The 27,799-nt window shown below is 27.7% G+C and overlaps 1 protein-coding gene across 1 annotated transcript in view; it reads right to left on the bottom strand.

Annotated features, from left to right (window-relative positions):
• The window catches only part of LOC107452016 (E3 ubiquitin-protein ligase RNF217), a 60,947-nt gene that overhangs the window by 13,752 nt on the left and 19,396 nt on the right, over window positions 1–27,799 (bottom strand). Inside the window, exon 3 of the mRNA XM_016068292.4 lies at window positions 395–596. Within this exon, the coding sequence (XP_015923778.1) occupies window positions 395–596 (202 nt within the window). The remainder of the gene's footprint in view (window positions 1–394; window positions 597–27,799) is intronic.

The raw sequence follows: 27,799 nt of genomic DNA, 5'->3' as shown, positions 1-27,799 counted from the left end.
ACAGAGTCCTTTGAATTTTCGACAAATAGCGCGAAACGGCCGAACTTTTCGAAAGGAAAATTTAAAAATATGTGTCGCCATCTATTGAAAAAATAGTAAATTACATGTTATGCATTTTACGAACTAAATTCGGGCTTTATGGAATTGAAGCACCGATTTTTCTTTCGCTCGAACTCAGGTCGGGCATTCCGAAATTATCGCATTTGCATTACCCGAACTGAGTTCGGGTGTCACAAGTAATTGTAATTAATTGAATTTAAATTAAATTTAAACTCATTAGAGTATTTAAATATGATAAATTCATTTCTTACGAAAATTTCATTCTATTGATTTTAAATTTCGAATTAATACTGTTTCGACCAGAAAAATAAATAATATTCGAATTAAATCATACCAAATAAAGCCCCTCTTATCATTTTTCTCTGTAATGGTTGATCTGCCTTGAATCTGTATCGACAACCAAATATACTGAGCTTGCTATAATGATCACCAAAGAACTTCAAATACCGAAATCTTTCACCACATTTGTAACAGAAATCTGTTTTACAACGTGTACAATGCATGTGATCACAACCAGTCGTCCTTTGAATGTAAATCTGGAAAATAAAAATATTTATTTGAATTATTGCATAAATTCCTCTCATATGTTTCGTTAAAATTATTTCGAATGATAATGCTTTCAAGAAATTTTTTTTTTAACTTTTATTTTCTGACATTTTTGGAATCATTTAAAGAATCTTCGCAATATTACAGCTTTCACCGGGTAAATAACTACAGTCGGACCTTTATTTAACGAATTCGCTAAATCCCGATAACAAGTTAGTTATATGGAAAATTCGTAAAATAGAAAATCACCTTTTGAAACACTTAAGGCTACACAGTACCCTAAAATTCGCAAAAATATGCAAAAAAATATTTTTGCATTTTTGGGTGGCTAATGTGGTTGGGAAGCAAGTTGAAAAATTTTGCATCTGAGATCTAATTAGTTTTAGAGATATTAGGATTTTTCCGAGTTGTGTCAGACTCACAATTTGACAAGCGAGGGGGCGTGGTTAGTTTCGTTTTCTTTTAAATCTAATTTTAAAACTTTTTTTTTCAAAAAAAGACTTATTTTATTTCGATGATTATTAATTTTCACTTTCTCCAAAAGTTATCAAATTTCACTTTCACTTCTAGAAGCATTGTTGTTTATTTATGTTCGGTGTTTGATGGATGCGTTCTAAAGTTGTGTTTTTACTAAATTTTTATTTATAAAAAGTCTTTGTTAAGACTAATATTTTTTAATTTATAAATACATTCGTAACAGAATATTTGTTATTCTTGATTGACTGAATATTTATATAATTATGCTAGCTATTTCTTTAATCCTATTGCTTTGTTTGTTTAAACCAATGTTACGTGTATTTTAGCCGATACAGGTTACATATAAATTTTAAATGTGAAAAAATATAATACTATTAATATTCAAGTAAATTAGTGTTTTTGGACCAGCAATAAGTTTGTTTATAATATATTAAGAAAGTAGGACTGTACAAGCATTTTTAGTTTTGGTTTTATGGTTCTCATTACTTTAAATGTCATTTTCTCAGACTTTCTTTTTTGTTGATGCCACTGTTTTCGATTCCCTAAGGCTTTTTTCCCTTTAAAGATAAAGCCTTGAAATTTTTTGTAGAAACTTTTATGTATATACAGACCAAAAGTTAGTATGGACTTCAGTGTGAGATGTATACATTTTTTTTAATAAAAATTTGAAGTTGGAGTTTTTAGAATTTTCGGGTTTTCCACGTGTTTAGTAACGATAAAAATAATTAAGATTCAACTAAGTATCAGAGCATCAAATCCATACTAACTTTTGTTCCTAATAATCTAAGATATTTATATTATTTAAAATAACTGAAAAATTTTGAAAATTAAAAAAGTTATAAAAATTTAAAAAAATCTTAAATTTTTTAAAAAAATTTAAATTTTTTAAATTGTGGTTTGTCGATTTCCCTTTTCTTTTTGAAAATCAGTTTAATAATATAATACAAATAAAAATCTATTATTACTTTTAATATTACAGGCCTTAAAAAATTTTTTTAAAAAAGGGTACCGTGTAGCCTTAAACACCAGAAAACAGGTTTCAAATTCATACTCACTAGACATAATTAAAATAGCAACTGATACACCTTTATCTTGTAAACTAGTATCTACTATTTATTTTATAAATCTTAACCATAAAAGAACTCTGCATGGAAAGCAAGAATAGAGCAAAACATTATCCAGTGTTACACTATCATATTACATACATTTTCAACTAAAAAAGGCTAAATTTTATTTATAAAATTATAACTGCATTTAAAGTGAAAGTAATTTTAAACATACATTACCGCATGCGTTCTTAAGTTTAATTGCTACGGATAAAATTCGATAGTTTTGTCTGAGTTTTTCCTTTGAAATGCAAAGAAAAAGGCAAAGAATTTGCTGCTTTTTCTAAACGTTAAGTGGCCTTGAAAATAATTCAAAGTTATTTCCCCTATAAAATGCGTTAACAAGCTTGAAATGTTCTGAAATATTATGGGAAATAGGGAAAGTGGATTTCAAAGAAAAGTTCGTTAAATAGAAAATTCACTTCGTTTTTTGGAAGTTATTTTACGAAGAAAATTACAAAATGTTCTTGGTTCCTCGAAAAAAAAAATCGCAAAATAGAGAAATTTGTAAAATGGAAGTTCGTTAAATAGAAGTCCAACTCTATAACTTGTACTACTCATAGATTTATGTACTGGTTGCTAGTAAGCCATTACTCTGAACCGGTGAATTGAACCATTAATTATTAATCGAAATTGATACGGAAATTAATAGAATCGAAGAATATTCTGAAACAATAATCAAGCGTTAATCCCGCATCACCAGGTTTTTAAAAGAAAACAATAAAGAAAATAGTGAAGTGAAGTAATGCAGTTAAACTTCCAAAACGAAAGCATAAATAAATTTCAAGGTGAAACAACATTATTAATTGAATCTTAAAATCAATTTCAAATCACTATTCAAGATAAAGAAAAAGTTTGACTGAGATGCAAAAAAATACATATTTAAAGAGTTTACTTGGTGGAATCGCTTTAAATGGTTCGTTTTGACTTATAAAAAAAGTATCGAATTGTTAATTGGCAATTTTGGATGCGAAGATTTAACGTTCAATATTCATATTAATCGCTTATTGATTTTTCAAATTATTAAAGAAATTTGCTAAATTTATATAATAATTTAGAAGTAAAAATGAAATCTTTAGGTATGTGGGACGGCACTTATTGCCAAGATATAAAATATAGTAGTTTAAGAGCAGGTAAATACAAAATAATTCTATTTTGTAATGCGAGTGAGAAGGAGCATACATTAAAATGAAAGGCAGTGAGTTTTATTACCTGAAAGATAATACATTAACTATAATGTAATTATAACTTACGAACTGTAACTGTGATTAATTGATGTAATCATTGAGCCATTGGATACTGAGTTCATGGGTTTCACTTAATAAACATTTGAATTCATTTTAGAACATGATCGTACATTTATATAACAGTGCAATGTTTTGAAGCAGAGAAGTAAAATTTTTTGGATACCAGTGATGGAAGGTCTGAAACCCTCTTTGAATTTTGACCGCCAACTGGGAGATTCAAATATGCAACTTCACGTAATATAATATAAGAAATCCCTGCTAGATCAATTTTGTTTCTAGCAGAAAAAAAAATTTCTTGATATAAACCTTCTATTCTACTTCATCCCCCGCCTGATTGGAAATGATGTTATTGCTGAGGTTGTTTATATGACGATACCCATCCTTCTGAGCACTCCTGGAATAATGTCCTTCAAAGGAGTGTTTCCCACTGCAATTCTGCTACTCAAATCTAAATAATTCTTTATTCATTTTTTTTATTTTTTATAATCTATTCGAAGAATTGTACCCCATCATTATCTTTAATATCTCAATTGCAATTTAAATGTTTACATTTAATTTTTTCATAATTATTGAGGAAGCTTTATTTTGATTATTTTGTTATTTCGATTTCTCTTCTGATAATTCATTCTTTCTATTATTTTTATTTTCTTCCTTTTAAGTTCAACTGGTTATTTGGCGTGTTTTTTGGTAACCCTAAATTAATCATTTATTCTAATTACAGATGAAATGACATTTTAAATTATTTCAATGTTGCTATTCATCTTCATTATTTACTATGTTGTTATTTTACCTTTTTCTACATAATTGTTTCTATGAATTGTCTATGAATGGTGTTTTCAATATAAATGTAAACAATAACAATATCCTGCTCAATACTTGCTCTAGTTCTGTAACTGCTTACTACAGCTTATTCTACGAGGCGATATTTTCAAATGGATAATTTTGTTTTTAACAAAAGAAATAAATTATATAATTTTTAAGCTCAAATCTGTTATATTTCATAAGATATTAATGATAATAAGTAATTCTGGTGAATAAGAAGTGAAAATTTGTTTTATTTATTTAGAGATGTATTGTTAAAAAGGTGACATGGCTGTTAGATTTTGAATAACTCTCTTTTTTGGCAGTCCTGATTTGGCCTCTTTCCATTTGTTTATTATTGTTTGTTCTATATATATATATATATATATATATATATATATATATATATATATATATATATATATATATATATATATATATATATATATATATATATATATATATATATATATATAAAAATTATAGACATATGAAAAAAAGGGGGGGGAATAATAAGTAAAAAAATAACAAACAACAGTTTAAAAAAAAAGGATGAAATTTTATTTAAAAAAAACCGGAAAAAAAAGATATAATCCTTTCATCAGCCCACACGATTATATCCGCAAGCTTATTATACTTGCAGCTTAAGCGCAATTAATGAAACTTATAGTTTTTCTTAACTTTCTTCGTGTTTTCTTTCATTTATATATATATATATATAATATATATATATATATATATATATATATATATATATATATATATATATATATATATATATATATATATATATATATATATATATATGTTCAAAATGAAGAATAAAACAAAGAAAATAATAGACAAATGAAAAAAAAGAGGGGGGGGGGAGGAAATAATAAGTAAAAAAATAACAAACAACAGTTTAAATAAAAAAAAAAATTGTGAAATTTAATTTAAAAAACCGGAAAAAAAAGATATAATCTATTCTTCAGCCCACACGATTATATCCGCAAAACAGAGTGCTTTATGATATTGTATCAATAAAGCCAAAGCAAAATATATTAATACAATAGTGTGAGGAGCACTCAAAAATTTTTTTAGAAATAACAACAAATAAAATAGATCACAAAAAGTAAAAATAAGTAACATATAAAAACAGAAAATAAAATAAAATAATTTTTATTTTATTTTATTTTCTGTTTTTACATGTTACTTATTTTTACTTTTTGTGATCTATTTTATTTGTTGTTATTTCTAAAAAGATCACAAAAGATTCAACAAGGCTCATAATTTGATTTAATTAGAAATATTCTTCAAAGAAAACTAACGCTAAGTAGGAGACTTATAACCTTCCTTGTTGTTCAAGGGGTACATTCAATTAGACTTTTTAATAATGGCCAAGTTTTTATTCCAAACAATAGAAATGTGAAATCCAATAAACTTACATATTTTTGAATTAAAATTATACATTATTCTTTTTTTAGATATGTTTGTTTTTTAACTGTTTTACTTCCCTTTCCGTTACTAATTTTCCTAAAAAATAAAAAAATAAAAACAGTTGAGGAGTAGCCCATTTTTCTGGAAAATTAGTAATGCCAATGGAGATAGAGCAGTGTTTCCCAAACTTATGATTTTTGTGTACCCTTTTTAAATTTTTCGTAAAGCTCTGTGTACTACTAATAAAAAAATGAATGTATTTTTCACTGTAAAAAACTGCACCAAAGTAAAAAATCACTTCTGGCTGTTGACACCACTAATTTTTAACTGTTAACTCTGCAGAAAATAGTCAATAGTAAAATAGGTAATCGTAAATTTTCATGGCTAGCTTTGTTTTTAAATAAAATGTTATGAAATTTTAGTTTTTGCAAGATATTTCGCATAAGAACACGTACCCCCGTTAAACTGTTCCCGTACCCCTGGGGGTACGCGTACCACACTTTGGGAAACACTGAGATAGAGTGTTATACAAATTAAAAACTATTACCTTTTTTTCATTTAGAAAAAATTTTTCTGACCTCTAATTCAGTAAATTTAAAAGAAAAACCTTATTACAAAGTATTTAAGTAACCAATATTAATAAAAATTTCAGAGATAAAATTTATTTCCAAAATAAGACACCCTCTTATTACTATCATACCATTTCCGACATGCATCCCACAAGTATTTAAATCCTTACTAAATTGGTCTTTTTTTGTCCTAATGCCATCCTAAAGCGTTCTAAAGGTATCCTGAAACTGTCCTAGTTATGACATCATTAAGATATCTGCAGGTGGGACATTCTAACACGCAGATGACATCCGTAGGACATTTAGCGGTAAATATAGGACTTCCTCTGGAAGTCACAGGATCCTAAAGATGACAACTTTAGGATGTCATAACGAAGTCAATGTGCTCTATGGGTACTTTTGCTTGGAGCTTGGATTGTGTAAACGACCATCCAAGTTCTTGGATGATGATAGACAAGCTGGCATCAGATTATGTCAATTTGTTTCTGAATTCATGTATGTATGATATTATGATGATGAATGACGATGAACAATGCGCATGCGCAAGTTTTTGATATAACCAATCAATGACATTCAAGAACTTGGATAGCGTCAACAAATCATCCAATTTCTTGTAGAGAGAAATTCCTCCAAGTTCTCGGATTCAAGACTTGGATCGTGTAAGCAGGCTTTCTCTTCAATGATCTGGGGGTTCTACAGAGTCCTTTGTTCGAATTTTAGACGCAAATTTCTTCCAGTTGAAACTTTTTGGAGATTAATTTTTTAAAAAATTGTTAATGAGAAACCACAGAGAAGCACAACTTCAAAAGAGCTCAGCTTATAAAGAGGACCAAATTGTTAATCATTCTGCCACAAGAGTTTTAATCTTGATTCTCACAAAAAATATTTTCCCTCGAACTTAACTTTCTTGGTAAGTTAAGAGAATATTTATTTACCTTTTTTAAAATTCCAAATGCAATAATTCATGCATGTTTTAAAGATTAAACATTATGCTATCTATAAAAGCTAAATAGTTGAACTATTTGAGTTTTTTATAAATAAAGAAGTTCTCTTAAAACTTACTTAGGACAATATCACTCAATTTTTAAATTATTAGGATAGAGTTTTTTATAGATGGTCAAGGTCAAAGTCATGAGTTAAGAAGAAATTTAAAATTTCCGGATTCCCCTAATTTTTAATTTTCTTAATGTAATTAAAGTGACTATAATCTTTAAAATTATCGGGATTTAATTTGGTTATAGAATTAATGCTGAAAAAATATATTAACCTCAGAAATTTAAATATTAAGAACTAATATACACTAGTCTAATGTTTAAAGAGTTTGTGATAGTTAATCGTCATTGAAAATGTCAATTTACTTAATGTAATTAAAATAATTATAATCTTCAAAATTATCGAGATTTAATTTGCTTTCAGACTTAATGCTGAAAAAAATATCCACCTCAAAAATTTAAATATTTTCTAGAACACTACTCTAATGCTCTAGTCTAATGTTTAGAGAGTTTATGATAGTCCTCATTGAAAACGTCAAGTTGCAAGATGACCTTAGTTTTAAAATTTTCCTATAATTTTACATAGATTATCTGTTGGATGAAACGAAATTATTAATGTTCGCCTATCCATTTGACCAGCGGTGCGTTAAGGGTTAAAAGAAAAGCGTTTTTAAATTATTGTTGTACCAGTCACAGATAAAGGTCAAATGGATGAAAATTATTTGTTTTATTAATGAGAAAAGTGGTTTGTCACCTATTCAAAAGCTTAAAATATTTTAAAAAGACTTGTATTTTCCAGTATTAATCAAATTCTACTGATTTGAATAAAAATCTTGACAAGTTATTAACTATGTAATTAGACAACAAAAGTATACTTTATATAATAGTTGAGTCAATGCAGTGCACATTGAACCACTAGTTATTCCGAGAATGTAGTTCTGAAAGAAGACGTGATTAATATATTCTTAGTATATTTTTTGAAGTGAAAAATATAAATTTTTTACAAAGTGGATCAACAAAAACGTTAAGAAAGAAAATAATAAAATCTCGTCACCTAGGAATATACAGCAATAATAAAAATTTATATTTTGGAAAAAAAGTGCTCGCCGTCGTTAATGAAAATAAATCTATTTATTTAATTTTGACAATAATTTATTTAACGTTACTAAACCCAGCATCTTTTTCAGGAAAATTAAATTATTTTTTGGCTTTTAATTTCTAAAATATAAAAATTATGCTTCATTTAAAAAACACATAGCATAAAAAAATTCTGGAGTTTTGTTTTTTCTTTGATTTAAAAAAAAAAAAAAAAAAAAACTATTTTTTCTCTTTTTTTGAATTTTGCCAAAGAAACATTAAGTTCATCATTTGAACGAAATATAATTCTTAAAAAATGAATTTAAAAAACGAAAAATAATTTTTAATTTAATAGAGGTGTTCTCTGTATATGAATAAATTCTAAACAAAATTATAATGTTATCGAACTTGTTCGAGAAATTAATTTAGCTCTACAAATTCTGAAATTTTTTTTTATAAAGATTTGTTAGTTTTAAAATAACTCCTTTTTATATGCAAACATTTAAATGCAAACGTTTACATATCAAATTGAAGGTAATTTAATGTGGAATTTAATAACAAAAACAGAATTAATATATCTGTATTACAAAAAAAAAATTTATGATCATTTTAGTAGAACAAACACAAATCGTTTTGAATAAGGACGTGTTTTGTAATAAAAGCGTACTAGCCAATCACAAACACTGCTCTTAGGACCAATCAAATGTCTGTAACTATAGTTTAGGTTATTTGGATGGTAAAAGAGTTATTGTTGTGGAAATATTTTGCGGAATGATGCATACTAGTACAATTAAATAGAGTATTGTTGTTTCTGAATATTTAAAGTCCTTTTCTTTTAATTAAACTAATTTTAAACAATGTCATCAACAAGAAGAACTAATTGGACTTCTACAAAAAGAAGCCGAATTGTCATATTGAGAGAAAATGGCCTTTCTTATGCTGAAATTGCAAGACAAGTTGGTGGTTCAGTGACTTGTTCTGGTGTACGAAAGTTTTGTTTACGTTATGAAAAAACGGAATCAGTGGAAAATAAAGCCAAATCAGGCCGAAAAAAATGCACAAGTGCTACTGCCGATAGAAAAATTAAACGGCTATGCCTTCAAGATAGAAAAACTTCCTCAGATGCCATTAGATGTGAAATGAATGCAGCAGGTATTGCAGTAAGTTCAAGAACAATAAGAAGAGGGTTATCAGGATTTGGACTGTAAGCTAGAATTCCAAGGAAAAAACCATATTTAAATCAAAAGCAACACGAAAAACGAGTTAAGTGGGCAAAAGAACACATTAAACGGTCAGAAATTCAATGGAAGCAAGTAATCTGGAGCGATGAGAGTAAAATATCACTCTTTGGTAGTGATGGTATAAAATACGTGAGACGTACAGTAGGTGAAGCACTTCGTCCTGATTGCATTGAAGCAACTACAAAAAACCCAACAAATGTCATTAATTGGGGCATGTAGTATGTCTGCAGATGGTGCGGGCCGAATTCAAGTGATTGATGGCTTCCTGAATGCCAAAAAATACATCAAAACTGTCCTGAAACCAAAATTGATACCTTCCATCAGGGATCTCTTCCCCAACAACGCACCATTTATTTTTCAGCAGGATTCAGCTCCATGCCACACAGCGAAAGTATGCAAAGCATGTTTTCAAAATAAAGGCATAGATATATTACCATGGCCAGGAAACAGCTCTGATCTCTATCCAATTGAAAATTTGTGGCGACGTTTGAAAATTCTTGTATGAAAAAAACGCCATCCAATAAAAGACAACTTATTGAAGCTATAATTGATTCTTGGCACCATGTGATTACGAACAATGAACTCCAAACACTCCTTCACTCGATGAAAGACGCTGTGAAGCTGTCTTAAAAAATAAGGGTTATCCTACTAAGTATTGATTGTGTAAGTATCACTTTAAAAAAATGCAAATCTAAGATAGATCTTACTATTAGTTGCATAACATTTTTTGTAATGCAGATATTTTAATTCTGTTTTTGTTATTAAATTCTACACTAAATTACCTTCAATTTGATGTATAAACGTTTGTATTTTAGTGAAAATTAATATATTCTACAAGCACACAAATTTGAAAAACATGAAACTTTCAAAAAATGTCCACACTTTTGTCCACCACTGTACTTTCTCTGAATAAACACACAATTTTTTTTTACATATTTGGAATTCTTATCTTCAAAATCAAAATATAGGGGGTAGCCGCAATCTAGGAAATGTTTACCCCATAGTTTGTTCAGGAGAGCGACTCAAAGTTTGGACCCCTTAATGTTAATTTCTCTTTTTGCGTTTTCAGTCATATTTTAAAAACTAATGAAGCGATTAAAAAAAAAAAAAATGCACCCACTCATAAAACTCATTTATCCAAAGATAATTTCATGAAAAAAATAATTTTTAATAATTATTTATTATTTTTTATTATTTAATTAAAGTGAGGATGAAAGAATTTTGAATTATAAGGGTATGGATTTTTTTATACTATATTAATCTATATATTTTTCAATAGAAAAATCTAAAGTTTCAACTGTTTTTATTTATTATTAGAAGATGAGAAAAATTAAAATTAATTATTTAAAAAAAATTATTTGGCGACAATGAAGAAAAGATTAAATGGGGCGATTAATATTAAAATGTGATAAACTTACGAGGAACTTGACTTAGCGCGCGTAGCGTAAAATTTTATTCATATTTTTTTCACTAATAATCGTCAGCTAATCTTTTTATTTTTATTTTTTTAAAACTATAAAATACGATGCTTCTTTTTTAGTTGTCTAAAATTCTATTTGAAATTTAGTAAAGAAATTTGAATAAAACATTTTATTGAATAAAAAACATTTTATTCAAGAAATGTCGAGTTTTGTAAAAGCATGCTTCTGATAGAATATGATAATACATCAGATTGTGCTTTTTTAATGTTATTATTTTTTTTTCTCTCAATAACTGTTACAATTTCAATAATATACATACGTATGAATAGATTTGGAATAAAACATTTATCAATTTATTAATTTTTTTTAATGGTGGTCACTTGGGGATTGTCCCATTGGCCACAGAAATGCCAGAACTGCTTACTCTCTTCTCGTTTCCCAGTGGGCACCTGTGGCGAAGCCACGGCGGGGGAGTAGCGTCGCCCACGTCACACAACCACAAACCCGTTTATAGGGCGGGTCACATTCACACAAAGGAGAAAGGACATAGAACGCAGGGAGAGAAAGAAACATCCATGACCAGAGCAGTATTCGAACCCGCGGCCAATGGCTCCGGAGTCAGACACGCTAACCACTCGGCCACCTGATCGGCTTTATCAATTTCTTGAATATATATTTTATAAATATTAATAAAAATACGTAGTCAACATTTTTAAGCATCTCTCACAACATCGCAAATTTCTCAACATCTTATAGGGAAAACTAACCAGTGAAGGAACACTTAAGCTTAGCTTGCCTTTAAAAAAAATCATAAAAATTTCAAAATTTGTCATTTTAGCTAAATGATGGCGTCGACATATTTGTTATTAAATGCAAATTATGTAAAAAAAATTTAGATAACTTACATAATATTGTTCTAAATCTTTTGGTGATTTATATAATAAGTAGTAAGATAACCAAGTGAAAGAACAGTTCTAACCAGTGAATAAACACTAAATTTTCTAATGAATGAATACTTAATTTTGAGAATGTTTGATGCTTGTTAGGAATCCATTGGCCACACAAATGTCTTAAAACAAGATTTTTCTTGGAGTTACAACATATAACCGCAGTTAACGTGGAAAATGTTACTTTTTTTCAGTCATGGAATGGAAAGTAAAATACGCTTGAATACATAATTTAAAAAAAAAAAAATTTTTTTTCTCACAGTCTCCAAATTATCAATGTTTATCTTTGTGTAATCCGATGATGTTTTCATTATTATTATAATTCGATCAATTCTTTGTTTACTCTTTCCCCCATACTTTTTGAAGCTTTTTTTTAATCCTTTTAAGTATTTTTTTTCTCTTCGTCATACTTTTAGCTTTAACTTTTTTTTCAGCTCTTTCAATTTCTTTAAATTTTCGTTCTTTTTCTGAAGTTAATGTGAGAAAGTAATCTATTTCTTTTGATTTTACCTTCCTCTTTTTTCCAAATTTTTGGCCAATGTAAATGCATCTTCGAAATTTCTTTTGATTTTCCAGTACCATTTCTAGAATTCCTCACTAGATAATAACTGAGAAAAAGGAGTTTCGAAGTTTGAGTAAAATCCATCTCTCATTGACTTATATCTAGTGGGTCTTCAGCAGAACTTTTGTTATTGCAACTAACAATGCCTCAAGAGGACTTATCTCAAAATCAGTATTCAAGATACTTTCATTATCAATGTTAGTTGTCTCAGCTTCAGTGCCAAAATTTGATTAACCAAATGTCCTTTTTGAAATAAATTCCTCCATATTGAGAAAAGCACAGGCTATTGGATATTTGGGAGATTAAACTTTTCTGTCAACGTTCCTTTAAAAATTTGCAACATAACTTGTGAGATTTCCTTCTCAAGCTTCTGAAGAAATAGTGCATCGTTACTCTCGAAGCATGTGTTTTGTTGATAAGCTGTCTTGCTCTTTAACTCTTGGTGTCAGTTTTGCATGCATTTCTTAAGGTCAACGTTATCTGCATTGAATGGAAAAATATCGCATTTCATAAAAGCATTTTAATTTCATGAGTTGATGCCTCAAAATCTTATTTAAAAATGGATGTAAAATTTTCTTGACATATTGTTTTACAATTCTTTTGTTTTCAAGATCTAACGGGAGATTTCCATGAATTAGGTAGGAAACTAAACCAGAAAATTTGTTTTTATGAACGAAACTTGCTCAGTTTCAAATTGATATGAGATTTATACCTATCCAGAGAAAGCAAAATAGGGAATTTGATAGCATTTTTAATTAGTCATGGGTAGAAACATTTGCCATGTATTTGTAAAATGTTGCTGCGGTCATCGTTTCATTTCATGAATCGCTTTTTCCAATGAAATATATAGCAGGGACAGATTCTGTAATATCTCAAAGAATTCTTCAGTAAGGAAAAACTACCAATGGAGGTACTTTTTCTTTCCTAGTTACTTTAGAATATAAATCCTTATAATTTTTAGGGCCAAAGATTTTTCCCGTTTAAGGGCTGTATTCAACTCTTGTTTCGTTCGCATTGTAAATGCAATCACTTTCTAAAAGGATGCCAGGGATACTTCTCTCCTTAAAGATTCTTCTGAAGTTCTTAAAACCAGTATTTCGAATATTATTCTCTAAGGGAAGTTTTGCCTTTTGAAATTATCTTCGTATTGCACTGAGTTATCGGTGGATGTCGTCTTAAAAAAGCTTCACCCATTTTTCACCTGAATGATTGTCTTTAAATGGATTTTTCGTACCAGTTCCTGCCAGGGCATTAAAGACCGCAATAAGATAATAATTTAGCTAATTATTGGCACAAAAGGTCTGCAAAGAAATTTTCTATTCAAGCTTTTATTATTATATTTAGTTGTTATATTTAGTCAGTAAACATAGTTTATTAAGGTGTCTAAGGTATGATGTAATAACTAATCACTACATTTATAAAGATAAATAATAAATAATTATTATAATTCTTTAAATAAATTTAGTAATTAAATTTGCATTTTGAAATGAAATTGCTATAGGAACTATTCATACAACATTTAACTGAATTTTAGATGTCCTCTATATCGCAGAACTACTAATTATCCATGTAAAATCATATTTCACACATACAGTTCATTCACTGGGAAATCTATTCCCAGTGAAGGAACATGCCTGTTCCTTCACTGGTTAGAAGGTTTTTTTTTGTATTTTTAACATAATTTTGATGTATAATATGACTAAAATTACAAGAAAATTAAAAAAAAAATTATTTTCATTAACTGGAAGAAATCCCAGTAAAAGAACATTTGTTCTTTCCCTGGGTTTTCATTGTATGTTAATCCAGCTAATAAACACCCCCTAATCTCAGTACTTGCTAATGTTATGATGCTTAAAATAAATAAAACGTAACTTCAATAACCATATTTTGAATTCTCTTTTTCACAATGAGAAAAAAAGGCATTATTATATGCAATTAATTGTACTTTAAACGGATAACTACAAACACTGACCTTATAATTTTGTCAAAGAAACAGGCGTTGAATAGATACTAACAAATTCAAAACTTTTTCCAGAGAAGACTCTAAGACCAGGTAACTCAATGCATTGTTAGAAGATATCCTATTGTTAGGTAGTAAGCTACTGTTACCAATCAATCTAAATTAAAACATTTAAAATCTTATTTTTAAAAAATATCTATGAAATGTTCCTTCACTGGGGTGTGTTCTTTCACTGGTTGTTTTACCCTATATCGTCTTAATCTTAAAAGAAATTTCCGGAAGTGTTTCGCAGAACTATTTACCAACTATTTAATTAAATTTTAACATTTTTAAAAATCTTATTCTTTACCCGTTTACTTTTATTATTTCTTCATTAATATACTAATAAATTTTTTTAGTACTTTAATTTAGGTTTTTCTTTAAAGCAAAGTTCCTTTCTAAATTATAGTCAAGTTTTTTTAAAAGAATTATTGTCTGCTAGCTAAGAATAAAACCTTGTTAAGAAATTAAAAACATTCCACTGCTTAAAATTATTTAATGCAGAACATCTGATTATTTACTAAGCATACTATTTTTTTCGAAAAAAGAATATAAATTCGTGATTGTCTTTTTTTGTTTTTTTTTTTGTTTTTGTTTCTTGTGACTTCAACATAGATTATCTAAAATAGTCCTAACATCTTAGTTGTGAAATTAAATTTTTAATTATCTGACTACGTGTGATTCACTAATTATTTCATTATATCTTTTACTCTTTCTTTATGATACCAAGTAGATTTTTTTCCTGATAATATACTAAACTATTTTGTTTAATTTTTTACTTTAGCACGATTCCCAAGATATTATTGTAGTATAATTTGTTATCAGGAAAATGTCTTATTTTGTTAAGTAGGAAATACTAAGAATTGAAATTTGTAAAAAGATTCAGAAGGCGTGCCAATTTTAAAGTCATCTGATTTCAAAAAATGCTATAAAAAATACGCAATTTCCAAACATATTTTAATAAAAAAAAAACGGGGCAAAAAAGCTAACATATTTTTTACAGAAACTGTGAAAATCAATTTTTCCTATATTTCGTCAAAAGAGGATAAGAATAATATTGCTCCAAGTGAACCTACTCAATAATTTCGCTACTTCCAGAATGAAATCTGTTTGATCGAAACCTATTATTCCATGAAGTTAAAACGAGGAAAAAATGAACTTTTATTATTTATCTAAGCTTATTCCATTTATTTAATGATGGCGTTATGAAGGTTAAGGATATGCGATGGAAGCCCCGTTTACTATTATACTATAAATGCATTAAATCATGTAGCTTGAATAATTTATTTTAAGCAAATTATTTAATAATTTTAAGTAAGTAAGGGTGTACAAATAAACTCGATCGAAATACTCCGAACTTATACCCTAAAATATGTGTAGAATAAACTTTGGAATCGATATATCAAAAATATCTTTTCAAGCAACTGCGAGTAGGACGGAAACGCTAACTTGTTGGAAATAGTTGTCCTTGTAACTATTTAATTTCGATTCCTGATGCTAGGGGACATTCCATTTTCACATTCGACTTTGGAAATTTCAATTGTAAACGGAATTTTTTTATGTCCTTAAATTAAAATGTTAAGGCTTGCAGCAAAAAAAAAAAAAAAAAAAAAAAAAAAATACTGCACTGCATTTTTACAAAGTAGTGAATTATTATTTTTTTCAATCTAAGAACCTGTGCCTATAACTTATGTGAAACTTATTTTAATATCGAGTGAAATAATTTAATATGTTGTGTAACTAAATGTATAATCCCAAGAAGCAGAATCGAAAATATTAAAACTTCATTGATTTAAAAAAATAATAGATAATAAAAATAGACATGTTTTGAGCGTCCAATAATAAAAGTCACAAGTCATTCAAGCTTGACAAGTCTTGAGAATGGGCGCTTATATTTGAACGCTCGAAACATGTCGACTTTTACTTCCCTCTTCATATGTTTTGAAGCCAGTTGAGTTTTATCGTCAATCATACTGTTTTACATTTGGGTCTTGATCATTATTTTGATAAGGTTTTTACACTCGTTAAAGTAAACATATGCATTTTAATATTTTAACAGGATTCACGTGGTCTTTAAAAACGTAAGAGCATCAATATTGCAAAAGTTATATTTAACTTAAAAACTTAAATTTTGAGGCCAGATATTTTGAGTTAATGAAATTAAATATTTTATCTTTTTAGTTTTTGTGCCCCCATTTCAGTATCTTAAGGATCTTACGAGCTCTGTTTGAAAAGAGAGTATAAGATATATATAAGAAAACAAAAATAATCATAGTAGCAGTATTTGGTGGTAAATGTAACTTATCGTAATTAAAGAATATGTTGTGCGACATTTTATGGTGAATTTGCGAACGTAAGTTTCAGAATGTATCGAAACATGAGGATGCTATTTGCTAATCATCTTTATCCAAAGAAAACCATGTAACCTAAATATCTAGCAGAATGAAGCGATTTTTTAAACAATGAATCTTACAATATGCAACATATTATTTCAATATCTTATTCTTGAACATGACATATTTCAATGTTTTTAAAATGCCACTAAACATTCAGCAATTCCTTGAATTATAGAAAGAAGAAATATCGTAAATTATAGAAAACCTTGTGACTGCGCATTAGAATTACTATACAATCTACATTTTATTTTTCAAGAACTTTTTTCTTCTTCAAACTTTCTTGCCTAGAAGACTCGATTAAAGCTGCAAAAATAATTATTCCTAAAATTTTGTATATAGCTGTAATAAGTTATGTTAATTTGATTTTAGTATGAAATCCTCGAATAAATATAGCAAAAACAACATAATCTAAATAATATCAGATAAAAAGTTCATGTACTTAAATTCCAAAAATTTAGAAAATCATAAATAATTTATAAATCGATTCAAATTTTCTTTTCAAAGGAGATTAAAAGAAATTTTTTTTTTTGCTTTTTGGACAGAAATCAGCTTAAAAATTGCCTATTGCCTAGAAACTTCGAGATATTTCCTATTTGCAATTAATTAAACCACTCCGAGCAATCACAGAACATTATTTCATTTTTTTACAGTCAGATCTTGGATGCCTAACAACCTAGTAAAACTGAGCATTCCTCTTTTGAATTACTCAATGGGTTATCTAAAAATATTCATTTGCGGTGGCGACTATTTTTGGCGGTTGTCTGGACTATCGCTAAATATATAAACCTTTATTGCGACCCAATTTACAACCCAATTTTTTTAAAATTTTGTCTACCCTCTCTAATTCAAGTGTCTAGATTCCGAATATGTAAAAAAAAAAAAATATGTTTATTCAGAGAAAGTACGTTTTTGCGTTTAATGTCGTAACTAAATTAATAGTTAGCATTAATTAATTAGCATATTTGACGTCACCACCTGGAACCATTAAGATTGACACTTAGTTCGTGAAAATCTGATCATTAGAACGAAAGCTATTTAGGGTGATATCTCTTTTTTTTTTTTGCTGACTGTACATATACACAATATGTTCATGTTCAATGTTTCCAAATATGCATAATACATTTGTGTACGTATGTTGGGCGTATTTATATTTTACATGTATTCATGCATACATTCGACATGCATAACGTATGTACAGTCCGCAAAAAAAAAAAAGATATCACCCTGAATAACTTTCGTTCTAATGATCGGATTTTCACGAACTAAGTGTCAATCTTAATGGTTCTTGGGGGTGACCTCAAATATGCTAATTAATTAGTGCTAACTATTAATTAAGTTACGAAATCAGACACAAAAACGTACTTTCTCTGAATAAACATATATTTTTTCTTACATATTTGGATTCTTAACCTTCAAAATATAGGGGGTAGCCGCAATCTGGGAAATATGGTCCCCATAGTTTGGTCAGGAGAGCGATCCAAAGTTCGTACCCCTTAATGTTAATTTCACTTTTTACGTTTTTAGTCATATTTTAAAAACTAATAAAGCAATTCGAAGAAAATTTCACCCAGTCATAAAACTCATTTACCCAAAGATAATTTCACGAAAAATATAATTTTTAATAATTGTTAATTATTTTTTATTATTTAATTAAATTAAGGATGAAAAATTTTTGAATTATAAGGTATGAATTTTTTTATACCATATTAATCTACATATTTTTCAATTGAAAAATCTAAAGTTTCAACTGTTTTTACTTATTAGAAGCTGAGAAAAATTAAAATTAATTATTTTTAAAAAAATAATTTGGCGACAATGAAGAAATGATTAAATGAGGCGATTAATATTAAAATGTGATAAACTTGCGAGGAACTTGACTTCGCGCGCTTAACATAAAATTTCATTCATAATTTTTTCGCTAATAATCGTTTGCTTATCTTTTCATTTTTATTTTTTAAGCTATAAAATACGATGTTTCTTTCTTAGTCGTCTAAAAATCTATTTGCAATTTAGTAAAGAAATTTGAAAAAACATTTTATTGAATAAAATACATTTTATTCAGAGAATGTGGAGTTTTATAAAAGCATGCTTCTGATAGAATATGATTATACAACAGATTGTGCTTCTTTAATGTGATTATTTTTTATTTTTTAGTTTTTTTTTTCTCAATAACTGATAAAATTTCAATAATAAACATACGAATGAATAAATTTGGAATAAAATATTCATCAATTTCTCGAATATATATTTTATAAATATTAATAAAAATACGTAGTCAGCATTTTTAAGCATCTCTCACAACATCGCAAATTTCTCAAAATCTTATAGGGTAAACTAACCAGTGATGGAATACTTAAGCTTAGCTTGTCTTTAAAAAAAAATCATAAAAATTTCAAAATTTGTAATTTTAGCTAAATGACGTATTTGTTATTAAATGCATGTCGACATATTTGTTATTAAATGCAAATTATGTAAAAAAAATTTAGATAACTTACATAATATTGTTTTAAGCTTTAGGTGGTTTAAATAATAAGTAGTAAGATAACCAAGAGAAGGAACAGTTCTTAAATTGAATAAACACTAAATTTTCCAGTGAATGAACACGTAATTTTGAGAATGTTTGATGCTCGTTAGGAATCCTTAGGCCACACAGATATCTGTCGCCCTGTAGATGCCTGAATTGACGGATGTTAACACAGGCGGGCATTAGGAAAAAAAAATCTTTTAAGTTTTCGTGCCCCCATTTCAGTATCTTAAGGGCCTTACGAGCTCTGTTTAAAAAGAGAGTATCATATCATATATATATATATATATATATATATATATATATATATATATATATATATATATATATATATATATATATATATATATATATATATATATATATATATATATATATATATATATATATATATATATATATATATACAGTCAATTCGCTATAACTCGAAGTACGATAACTCGAATATTACTATAACTCGATTTTTTTATGAGGTCCCGACCCGTTTATCTTCAATTTCATGTTAATTATTCTCGATTACTCGAATTTTACTCCCTTTAACTCGATTTTTTTTTTGGATCTTTTAAAGCAAGAAAAAAAAAACTTACGAGCTGATATCTTGCCCCTTCCTTTGCAACACACACACACACACACAATGTCATTCGCACTCTTCATGGAGAAGCTAAAGCTGTCCCTCTTGAAGTTTGTGAACAGTGGTTAAATTAAACGTTACCAAATTTACTTCAAGGATACAGTTAGAATGATGTTTTCAATATTGATGAAATCGGTTTATTTTTCAAATGTCTTCCAAATAAGACTATGATGTTTAAGGATGAAAACTGCTCAGGGGGTAAAATGAGCAAGGAACGTTTGACTGTCCTAGTTGCAGGAAATGCGTCTGGGACAGAAAAATTGCCCTTACATGTTATCGGAAAATACCGAAATCACCGATGTTTCAAGAATGTAAAAACGTATCCCTTGGATTACAAGTCTAACAAAAAGTTTTGAATGACATCAGTTTTATTTGAAGGCTATGTAAGAAAATTGGATCGGAAATTCTTCGCTAAAAAAAGAAAAGTGATACTCTTTATGGATAAATGTACAGCGCATAGTGATCTACCTAATTTGAAAGCAGTAAATTTGCAGTTTCTCCCGCCAAACAAAACAGCAAAGTTGCAGCCGATGGACCAGGGTATCATAAAGTGCCTCTAACAGTCTTATCGTAAATGACTTGTCAGAAAAATGATCGTAAATATTGTAAGCATTTAGAAAGTTTGTAATTAATAAGCATTAATTAAATAATCCGACAATATTTTGAAAGTCCAAAACCGAAACTAACGGTAAGTCGAACTTCCGATATGTCGAAGTTTTTCGTCAGTCCTATCAGATTCGAGTTATCGCGAATTCACTGTATATATATATATATATATATATATATATATATATATATATATATATATATATATATATATATATATATATATATATATATATATATATATATATATATATATATATATATATATATATATATAAGAAAACAAAAATAATCATAGTAGCAGTATTTGGTGGTAAATGTAACTTATCGTAATTGAAGAATATGTTGTGCGACATTTTATGGTGAATTTGCGAACGTAAGTTTCAGAATGTATCGAAACATGTGGATGCTATTTGCTAATCATCTTTATCCAAAGAAAACCATGTAACGTAAATATCTAGCAAAATGAAGCAGTTTTTTAAACAATGAATCATACAATATGCAACATATTATTTCAATATCTTATTCTTAAACATAAAATATTTCAATGTTCTTAAAATGTCACTAAACATTCAGCAATTCATTGAGTTATAGAAAAAAGAAATATCGTAAATTATAGAAAACCTTGTGAATGTGCATTAGAATTACTATACAATCTAGATTTTATTTTTCAAGCACTTCTTTTTTCTTCAAACTTTCATGCCTAGAAGACTCGATTAAAGCTGTAAAAATCATTATCCCTAAAATTTTGTATATAGCTAATTTTGTATATAGCTAATTTTGTATATAGTTAAAATTTTGTATAAGTTATGTTAATTTGATTTTAGTATGAAATCCTCGAATAAACATAGCAAAAATAGCATAATCTAAATAATATCTGATAAAAAGTTCATGTATTTAAATTCTAAAAACTTATAAATCGATTCAAATTTTCTTTTCAAAGGAGAATAAAATAATTTTTTTTTTTTTTTGTTTTGCTTTTTGGACATAAATGAACTTAAAAATTTTTTATTGCCTAGAAACTTCGAGATGTTTTCTATTAACTATTAATTAAACCTCTCAGAGCAATCACAAAACATTATTTCAATTTTTTTACAGTCAGAAATTGGTTGCCTAGCAACCTAGTAAAATTAAGCGTTTCTCTTTTGAATCAGTCAATGGGTTATCTTAAAATATTTATTTGCGCAGGCGACTTTTTTGGCGGTTTTCTGGACTATCGCCAAATATATAAACCTTTATTGCAACCCTATTTACGACCCATTTGTATTAAAATTTTGTCTACCCCCCCTAATTTAAGTGTCTAGATTCCAAATATGTAAAAAAAAATATATGTTTATTCAGAGAAAGTACGTTTTTGTGTCTGATTTCGTAACTTAATTAATAGTTAGCACTAATTAGTTAGCATATTTGAGGTCACCCCCAGGAACCATTAAGATTGACACTTAGTTCGTGAAAATCGGATCATTAGAACGAAAGTTATTCAGGGTGATATCTTTTTTTTTGCGGACTGTACATATACACATTTGAGATGCATATATAGTACAGATGTATATACATATAGTGTACAGATTTATATTCATATAATATACATATGATGAAATGAACATATAATGTTTATATAACGTACATATGTGTGTACATATACAGTACATATGTGTGTACATATACAGTACATATGTGCATAAATATATTGGAAATAATTCTTTCGCACAAATTTTACATGTGTACATGCATGATATCCCAATCTATGCATATGGTGCAATGTATGTATGTCCAATGAATGTATCCACACATGCACAATGCACGTATGTTCCATGTAAGCATATCCATATGTGTTATATATGCATGTAAAATGCATGAATGCATGTACATACGTTGTACATACGTACATACATTACACGTATACATATGTATATTACATTTATGTCTAAATATGTGTACAATGCAATAAATAAAATGCATGTAAGTTAACTTATAATGACTCAAGCAAGTTAAATGACAAAATCAAATGATATTTAAATTTAGTTTTCAGCTTTAGTTGTTCTATATCCTTTTAAAATTCTTTGAGTAAAAAATTATCTTCAGGTATTTTCATGAAATGTTTGACAATACTGATTTATTTTTCTTATAACATAATGCATGGTTCATAGAAATTTTTTAGATGGCAAAAAAATTGTAAATTTTATGTGTGGAAATAATATTTAGAAATTTAAAATAAGATTATCGTTTGCTTCCTAAAAAATATGAGGTATAGTTTTATATGCCTTAGAATAAATTTTAAAACAAACTTTAATAACTTTACTTATATAAATTTTTTTGATCTATGCACAATGTATGTGTATATTGTAATTACATATATTTAAATGTACGCATGTATTTATACATTACTTGTAATTTTGTACATGTATACGCTGTATGTACATACGCACATTGTGCAAATAACTATTTTTTTGTACATTCATACAGTACATGCGCATAAGTATTAACAAAGTATGCAGTTATACAAGTACAGACGTACGTTGTACAGAAGTACATACGTACGTTGTACATAAGTACATACTTTGCGTGTACACATATCGATGTACATATAAATGTACATGCATACATGCATGCATTTTATTTACGCAACTATGTGCATATATTGTACCTTTAAACAACATTCTTACATATTGTACGTAAATACGTACAATTTTATATATATACATACATTGTATATACGTCCTATTATCGTAAATTTATACTATGTATGTACTACATAAAAGCATGCAAACGTATAAACATTACTTTCATATACGCTCATACATATATTGTCTATGTACACAAAGATACAAAACATTGCATTTTCGTACAAACTAACATACATGCGTACATGTATCATAAATGCATAATTATATGTACTAAGCATATACGTATTGTATTAAGCATATTACAATATAATTATGTATATTGTACGTACAAACAACGTTTGTGCATGCATTGTATATATAGGAATCACAAATTGCACGTTCATGAGTGCGTACATTCTATGTACATAAAAATATGTAAACTCATACATACTTACATAATGAATTTGCATATAGAGCACAATCGTACTAACTTGTAATCGTGATTACAAGTAATCACAATTATATGTAATCAAATTACATGTAATCATGATTACATGTAATCATATATTTTGATTACTTGTAAACATAATTACCCGTAATCGTTTTTGTTGTGATTACTTGTAATCGCAATTACTTGTAATCATGATTACAGCTGTAATAAACATATTTTGAAAGTTGTAATCACGATTACAAGTAATTGATTACTGTAATCGACTGTGAAATTATGATTACAGCTGTAATCAAACTTTGCAATCATGATTACAAGTAATTGATTACTGTAATTGAAAAATGTAATCGATTACATTTTCGCTCTACTCTGATGTAATCAAAAATTTTGATTACTTGTAATCGTGATTTTAAGTAATTGATTACATAGCTGTAATTATCTGTAATCAATTACAGTTGTAATCGATTACTGTAATCGACGGCCAACTTTGAGCGCTACCACTCAGCCACCGGGCGTCATCTAAGTTCACAGTAATAGTTTTTTTTTTCAATCGTGATGGCTTGTGCTCAGTACGCAAGTAAAAAAGTAAAACTTGTATAACTTTTGATCGAACGATTGGATTTTCATGTACTAGAAGTCAATTTTAATGGCTTAAGGACCTAGCAAATTTTAATAAGTTAGTGCAGGCGATATTATACTAGAGAAGTCACCTTTGTTCCCCCTGATTCGCATGCTTGACCCCCAGGGTGAGTCTGGAAAATTTGTTTTCATTAGTTTAGGTAGGGGAGCAGTGGAAAGTTTCATTTTTAATTTTCGCGTATTTGCCTTATTTCGAGAACTTTCTAAGTGAGTCGAAAAATTTTGGACTCAATTATAAAATTCGTTTATCCAAAGAAACATCTAAAAAAATTTTTTTTCAGTAATTATTTTTTATAATTTTTTAAATAATAGTCAAAATAGCTTTGATTTTTCATTCAAACAGGTTTTTCTTTATCAATTTAGACTATGTAATTTTAAATAAAAAAATACAAAACTTTCACGAAATCAATTGAATATTTCTTGAGAAATATAATTTAAAAAATATGACTTTTAGAACTCAGAAACTATTCAACTTATTTTACTCAAATTTTGTTATTTAAAATTTCATGGTACATTACATGGTAAATAATTGCCCCTAATAATACAAAATTTTTCAATCCTCTTTGGATAAATAAATTTTATAATACTGCGCTAAAAGTTTTCGATTCACTTTCCAGATACGCAGGAAGTGAAAGCCACATTAAAGGGTCCAAACTTTCTGTCCTGCCGAAACTATTAGTAACATATTTTCTAAATTTCGTCTTTTCCCACCATATTTTGATGACCAAAAATTCGTTAAAGAAAGTGTTTCTATAATTTGATTAAGAATTAATTCTTAAATTTGTAATCACCCATCGGAATCAATAATATGGGTTAAAGAAGATCACTCAGAACAAAATTTATTTGAGATGATATATTTTTTTGATTTGCGCAATTTACCCAAATCTTATCGACATCTTGAAGAAAAAAGAATTTTTTTGCATCGTATTAAAATACGTACGTAATATTAGAGTCAAAAAATTGCCACTACACCTTAGATCATCAGGCGGAATCAAAGCATATCTCGGTAACTAGCCCTTCACGTGATGCGTGACGTCAGAGAGTTTACACTAATTACGGTCTCCGGACGGCTTTCGGTATTTTCCTCATTTCTGAATTGTTTCTACCGGCAACTTTCAAATGAGTGGTACTGAAATGCGATTTATTTATTTATATTACACATTTTATTTATTCAAGAATACAGAGATTTTTATAAAACTAAAAAATATAAGCGATCTAACAGTAATAATGTTGAATTTAAGGGTATTCAAAATGGCCTTTGATTCGAGGGGACAAAATGGGGTAAATTTTTTCAGTATGGCTTAATTTTTCCAGTTTTATGCTGAATTCACAAAGGCGAGTTAAAAAAAGATGATACAAAGTATTGCAAAAACAATTTCTGGAGAAAAAAACATGTACTCTGTTTTAGAAGAATGCTGTTCAAAATTATAACCAAACATTTAAAAAATTTTTATCAATTTTCTGCAGTTAAAATTTTGTAAACTGAAAATCGACTGTTTTATGATTAAATTACTTTTTAAGATATCAGTTAATGAAAATAATGATTTAAAATTTTGTAAAAGGCTGGCAAATAGTTTAAAGGAAATAAAATAATGGTAGAATAAAAGGAAAAAAAATCATAGGATGACTTATCATTAATTACACAAGTTCGAAAATTAATTCATAGGAACATTAGAAAGATGCTCTGCTTATCGATTATTCGTAAACCATATTCCATTTAACTCTATTCTATTCAGAAGTAATAATTTCGTAAATCAAGAACTATCATAAACATCTTTATGATAGTGTTACTATTTTAATTTGAAATATAAATAAATTTTCTTTAATGAATACAAATAAGAATTTATAATTTTGAGAAAAGTGTTCTTTTAGTACGTACATTAAAATTTAGTAATTTAAGAAATCGGATGAGAAAAATGGAGGTCAAGAGAATATTTTTATAGTAACTGTAAAAAAAGAAAATTTCACATTCGAAAAATTGTGCATTAAAATGCGATGTTTTTTTTTAATCTGAGCATTAAATTGTTGCTAAAATGGAAATGTTATAAAAGTATTAAGAAATAAAATATGTTTATTCAAACAACAAATAATTAAAAGGGCTTAAAAAAAAAGAAAAAGTTAACGAAACCTTATTCCATGTATATATTATACTGTGGAATAATACGTTTGAAAAATTATTAAATTATAGTTAAATCTTAAAATAAGTATAATATAAAAATAAACGGAATATAAATAATGAACAGAGAGAGCATATATAGGGGAATGGGGTTAGGGTGAACACTGGGTTAAATTGGACAGCTTGAATATTTTTTATTTATTTACTGTTTAAATCTTCTCCGTGAATATCGTAGTTTTTGAAAGATAGTTTTTAAGGTGCAAAAATATTTTCTCATTTATTTTTTTTTTTTTTGAGAAATCGGTGATAATATGTAAGAAATGATAATGTTTTTTTTCATTTTTTTCTTTTTTAAAACCTATTTTGATATTTACTTGTACTCTGAATAGTTTTAACATATTTTAATTCAAATTGATACAACAACGATCTTTTTTTTCACCTCTCTTATTTTTACAGTACTATGAAAAAAATTATGCTCTTAATATTATATTTGCTTTTAGATTTATTGATGACTTAATTATCTTTAATTTTCAAGATTTTACAATTTCGTTAAATAATATTTACCCCGAGGAATTAATCTTGCATCGTAATAATGATTATAATACTGATTTTAATTTCGGATTTTGGTATTGAAAGAGAAGAAAATATCTGGATTGTTGATTTATACGATTAAAGAAAGAGTTTTAATTTTAATATAAATAAATTAATAACTTGGAATTCTATGGTTTCTAAAAACATCTATTTAAATATCATTTTTAATCAAATGAATAGAATTAAAAGAGTATGTAGTAATGGCTATTTATCCATAAAACAAATTGACATACTCTTTCAAAATTTGATGAAAAAACAGTGGATACTCAACTAAAGCAATTAAATTCTAGATAAAATCATTGAATTTATTGTATGTCATTATTAATACATTTACTAAAAACGTCTTAGTTAAATTATATTTTTACCCCGAGCAAATCCAATTCAGGCAAATCCCTGGCTAAAAACCTGTGTAAAACAGGCAAATCATGTTTCTTTTTTTCCAAATAAATGTTAATTTTAAAAAATCATTAAAATTTTATAATTAAACATCAACCATATTAATTTTATATTTTAAATTATCCATTATAACATTATTACCTTGCGCACATCTATTTTCGGGTCAAACCTTGGTAACAAACAAATCAAACGCGCTTCAGTACAGCTAAAAAATTTGGTCCTCCTGGTGAACTCATTTGAAGTACAAGTTTCTGATTAACAATTTTCAAGAAAATGAACCTCCAGAAACTTTCCACAGGAAGAAATTTGCGTCTTAAATTTGGACAAAGGATCTTGAGTAGACCCCCAGTTCATGGGGGAATCGGAAGCTCCGAAAGAGGAC

This window comes from Parasteatoda tepidariorum, chromosome 11, assembly GCF_982258835.1.
Source record: "Parasteatoda tepidariorum strain Cologne lab strain chromosome 11, Ptep-v5.0, whole genome shotgun sequence".
NCBI lineage: Eukaryota > Metazoa > Arthropoda > Arachnida > Araneae > Theridiidae > Parasteatoda > Parasteatoda tepidariorum.
Note: the sequence above shows the minus strand (reverse complement) of the source record. Positions and strands in the feature narration are given on the sequence as shown.